The sequence below is a fragment of the Pistacia vera genome, unplaced genomic scaffold, assembly GCF_008641045.1.
Source record: "Pistacia vera cultivar Batoury unplaced genomic scaffold, PisVer_v2 Contig72, whole genome shotgun sequence".
Taxonomy (NCBI): Eukaryota; Viridiplantae; Streptophyta; class Magnoliopsida; order Sapindales; family Anacardiaceae; genus Pistacia; species Pistacia vera.
The window spans coordinates 146,478-151,637 of NW_022196579.1; the positions used below are offsets into that span (position 1 = coordinate 146,478).

Below are 5,160 nucleotides of genomic sequence, written 5' to 3' on the forward strand. Positions count from 1 at the left end.
CCAGATATGACAACTCGTAATTAGTCAACTCATAATGGGTTTTGCCCAATCGTAAACTGCCACATCGAGGTTGTAAGAGAAAGTTTGTAAGATTGTGTTGTGAACCAATCTTTATTATATTAAATAATAAATGAGTAATGCTATACTTACAAAGATTTCCATACAAAGTGATGTGACAAAAGACGAATGGAAGAATAAATATAATAAGTTTGACTTTTTATTTCATTTTTTTTTTATTACATCATTTTGTATAAAAATCTTTATAAAGTTTATTTTGTATAAAAATCTTTGTAAAGTTTTTTTCATAAGTATGATATTATTGATGATAAATAGTATAATCATATCGAGTAATGCTATCATATTTATCTTTGGTGCTTGAAAATGTGACTATCAAAGGAAGGTTAATGTGTCCCATCTCACCAACCACAAAATTAACCAAACCAAACCCTCCATCATTTTCAAACTTAATTAAGCAAGAAAATATTTTGTTTTTTTATTTCATTTCTACAAGTAATTAAATTTTTTTTTTAATTATTAAAACATGCTTGCTTGAAATAAAATACTTTTTTAATTCCACAATAAATCGGAACCGTTGGATACAAGATAGCTCGATGATATATCATTCATTCATAAGAAAATACACAATTATTTTCAGAGGAAAATATAAAAAGAGGGGGAAAAAAATTACATATCACTTCATCTTTGAGGTATGAATCACCTGCTGTAAACCTCGACAAATTAGTATAGGCAATCACTTGATCCGACGGCAAATAGTGATTCCATCACCAACAGGAAGCATACAGATTTCAATCCTAGGGTCAGCAGCGAGGGCCTTGTTGAGCTCCAGAACAAAGTCCCTGTAATACCTAACGTACTTTCTAAGAGGAGCATCAGGTGGTGCCACCACTGATCCGTTCCATAGGGTGTTGTCGTACCCTATCACTCCCCCAACCTTCACCAGCTCAATCAACCTCTTGTGGTAGTTCATGTAGTTGTCCTTATCAGCGTCCACGAATATGAAATCAAACGTTCCATGGTACTTCCCCTGAGGTTCACCACACCCAATAACTTCAGTTAATGAAAACAGAAAGTAGAAACATGAAAAACATTTTTGGGTTAGTGAAATTTACATCTTCGATCATTTGGTCAAGAACGGGCAAGGCAGGGCCTTCTCGGAAATCAATCTTGTGTGCAACTCCAGCTTTTTCAATTACAGGCAGACCCAACTCGTAGTTTTCCCTGTTGATGTCCATGGCCAAAATCTGCAACAGTACAAAAAAAAAACAAAAAAAAAAACCACACAGAATTATTAATTTAATTTAATATAATATCCCTTGTTGGGATGCTTTATTTATAGTGAATCACGAGAAAAAAAAAAAATTAACCTTTCCGTCGTCAGGAAGAGCAAGAGCGGTGGCCAAGAGAGAGTAGCCGGTGTAGACGCCAATCTCCATGGTGTTCTTGGCATTGATGAGCTTGAGAAGCATGTTCAGGAATTGTCCTTCATCGGCGGATGTTGTCATGATGTTCCTGTTTCACCATTCCAGGATGAGTAAAATACAGAGGAACAAAAATTAGAGAGAAAAAGAGAAAGAAAAAAAAAAAATCCAGGAACATTCCTGGAAAGAAATTCCACCATGGATGTTTTGCAGTTATCTCCCTGAGCTCCTTCATGGGCTCAGGCTCTCTGGGGTACACGCTAGTCTCGAGTATATACTGATAGAGAGCATCGCTTTGCAGAAGGCTTTTATGGCCAACCTCCTGGTGCCGGCTCTGTTGCTCATCTCCATTGGTGGCCATTGATGGAAAATTAAGGTTTTTTTTTTTTTTTTTCTCTTCTTTTTTGGTTGATGGTTTTGATGTTGGAGTTGAGAGTTGAGAGTTGAGCTGAGTGGAATGAGAAAGTAAAGGGGTATATATGGGAAGTGAGAGTGGGATTGAACCCGTTGGGGTTGGTTGGACCGGATGGGGAACCGGGTCGGGGGTTGGTGAAGTCCTGAGATAGCATGAGTCTCAATTGGGCATCCCATGTGAGAACCACTCGTGGCATGCCATGACCCACTTAAGAATTGACAATTTCCTTTCTACTTATTACTTCATATGGAGCATATTTGACGCCAATCTTTTTCAATAAGTTTTAACTTGACTGTCATTATTATGGTAAATTCCAAAACTAAATGACTATAAATCTTAACAAATGTTATTTTATCTTGGAAAATATTTTCTCTTTTTTAAGAAATATGTCAACCAAATGTTGGGATATGAATGAATCATCAATAGGAATAAAATATTATCACTTATAAATAGAATTGTAAGAACATTTGAAATTAAGAGAGAATGATTGGGTCACACTAGGTAGGTACGTGATGTAAAAATGTTGGTTAAACACGGATTTAAGTATGAGTTAACGACTTTTCCAAGCAAATAATGGCTTAATGATATTTTCTCACCCACAAACTTTTAAAATATTACTTTATTACCCAAATATATACTCCAATGGCGAACAAAGAGCAAACTTAGTCCAAGCTGTTAAGACTTTTAAAGAGGAAGGCCGATGAGCCTTTTAATGGTGAAAGATTGGATTTTAGTGGTAGGGATTGATTAGAATTTGACTTGGAAGTAACGATTGTATAAACCCTAATCGCTCGATTGTCGGTGATTAGCAAGATTGACGACAGTAGAATTTGAAAGATGTCGGTGAATGATAGTTGGGGAAAAAAAATGATAGATGGTGTAGGGTCACAACGATGTCGGAATCAGAAATGGAATATAAATTTGAGTAATATTTAATATATATATATATATATCTTTATGTGGTGTGATTTATATTTCAACATATTAATCATGATATCCATTGTATATTATCTAACACGTAAAAACATAAAGTTGGTAAAATATGAAAATAAAGAGGAAGTATAATAGTTAGTAGGAAGGTTGGAATGAAAGTAGTGGGGGGATGGGGCCTATTACTATTAGTCTGTAGTTGGCATTTGGCAAAGTAAAGTTGGTGGAGTTGGTGGGTTTTTTGGTGGCGTCTTTCTCTTTATTTGTTGACAATGATATTTTTCGTGCCATCTAAATTTCCCATTCCATTTTTGATTAGTAATTATCCAAAGATAACTTATTATAAGACAAGTAAGACTTATAAGTGAATTTTCCCTGAATTAGCACATGGATGAGTCAACTGGTCTAATTGTCTAAAGTTTTAAGTCAAATAAAATACTTGAATTTTATGGACCAATTCTTACGATTCAAGCAAATCCTTGTTGCCAAAGATATATAGACCGACTCCTTTTAAATGATATTAATTAGGATACAGTAACTCATGATTATTATGTTTAATTTAAGGTAATAAACTTCATTCTGAAAAGCTATTAAATTCCATTTATGATACAAACTCAACCAATTTGAATTAGCAAAACACGTAAACTCTAACCAACTTCAATCAAATCTTATTGAACTTCTTTTACGCTATTCAAACATTGGGGCTACTTACCATAAAATATTGTAGCTATATGATTATTTGGATTTGTAAGGTGTTTAATGAACTCCGAAAATTTGTTGAAGTATGAGCAAGCTGCTCGGACACCAGATTAACAACTCCCCCCCCCCCCCCAAAAAAAAAAAAATGCTAAATAAATAAGTGGGTGATGATTTTGATAGAGTGCCAAAAAATGCCAAAAAAATCCCCATTTTTTTTAATCTAATTTTTCCTTGAAAAACATTGCAGTAAAAAAAGTCACATTACCCCTTTACCTTATCAAATGGATATTAAAAATAATTGAAAACTTTATTACTGATACTCATTTGCCCTGATTCTGTTGTATTGCCGTTAGGTTTATAAAAAACTTTCTTAGAGGACAAAAAATTATTATTTACCTATCTAACCCTGATGACAACATAATAGAATTAAGACAAAAGGGTATTAGTGATATAATTTTCAAACTTTGAGGGTGTAAAGTTATTATCCAATTACAAAACCTCAGAGGTCGCATATGATATTCTTCTTATTCTGGTGGGAAACTTCCAAGCGTCAGAGAGAAAGAGATCTCAAAAGCCAAAAGGGCTACCAACCGCCAGTAGACCGTGAGGAAAAGAAAGTTTAATTTAATGAGGGAATCAAAGTTAGTCGCTTCCCGGCCTACTTTTATCTACTGACTCAGAGTGGGGTAGTGCAGAGTGGTGGCATTTAGCCAGGGCGTCACAAAAATATTCGTGATTCTAGATAAGAGTCACTTTGAGACTCTTTTAATAATATAAATATATATTAAAAAATTATTTAAAATTTATTTTTCTTCCCTTTTAAGATACAAAATTACTAATTAAATTTTTATATTCAAGTTTAGAAACTAAATCTTTTTCAATTGATAATATAGCTAAATTATCTAATCTTTCTTATGAGGGTGAGAGGTGGACGACGACCGACAGGCTACTAGGATTAGGTTGTAATAACTGTTTCATACTAGGATACTCATAGAAATATATCAAGTAAAATACATTTATATTAGCAAAAGTAAATGGGCCCAATTTTTTTTTTTAATTATTTACATATAATCATTCTTTATACAAAATAAGGTATCATTTGTAAAAGTTAACAAAAAACAGTGGACAGTGTAGCTATTGCTCCTCGCTTGTCGACGCCCATCCAACCGCGTCCTCACCTAGATCCTGCAAACACAAAGAGAAACAACGGGGTGAGCACAAAATAATGCTCAGTAAGTAAACCCTCTAGTCATCTATCCCCGTAACTCTCTCTCTCTATGTCTTTCCTTACAATTCTCATTTACTCTCTCTTTTATACTTTTCTCTGTTTTCTCATTCTGTTTCTCTCTCTGTGTTTCTCTTTCTTAGAACTCTTTTCCACTAACTCTTTTTAGTAAGTCACGACCCCATTTTACCGGGGACACGGCCCGGACTCGCTCTTGCTCTCTGTGACTTCTACTCATTCTTAGCCGATCGGATTCGATTATGCATGGATTCGGAACCCTTGGCCATCCGCATGCACTCTCACGGGCTACACCGCTTCTCTCTCTCATACTTATGTCGCTTTCTCAATACGGCGTACATGCGGTAATACTCTACCCATTACTCACGGGGTCCCCATCGCATAACCTGCTATATTCTTTTTTTCTCTCTTTTCTCTTAATAAAGCTTACACTC

The 5,160-nt window shown here is 34.9% G+C and overlaps 1 protein-coding gene across 1 annotated transcript; it reads right to left on the minus strand.

Moving 5' to 3' along the window:
• Positions 1–592: 592 nt before the first annotated feature.
• LOC116114687 (caffeoyl-CoA O-methyltransferase) lies at positions 593–1,800 on the minus strand. The gene is made up of 4 exons (XM_031400822.1): positions 1,637–1,800; positions 1,386–1,530; positions 1,131–1,262; positions 593–1,045 (listed from the first exon to the last, which is right to left on the minus strand). Exons 1-4 carry the CDS (start codon positions 1,798–1,800, stop codon positions 752–754), a joined length of 735 nt encoding a protein of 244 aa, XP_031256682.1. The 3' UTR covers positions 593–751.
• Between the last annotated feature and the right edge of the window lie 3,360 nt (positions 1,801–5,160).

Bases quoted from the DNA above. Each gene is read 5' to 3' on its own strand.
- LOC116114687 (XM_031400822.1), bottom strand. From the start codon at position 1,800: ATGGCCACCAATGGAGATGAGCAACAGAGCCGGCACCAGGAGGTTGGC. The intron at 1,263-1,385 runs GTTAATTTTTTT...GTACTGTTGCAG, and splicing joins CTCTTCCTGACGACGGAAAG to ATTTTGGCCATGGACATCAA. The intron at 1,046-1,130 runs GTAAATTTCACT...GGTGAACCTCAG, and splicing joins TTGACCAAATGATCGAAGAT to GGGAAGTACCATGGAACGTT.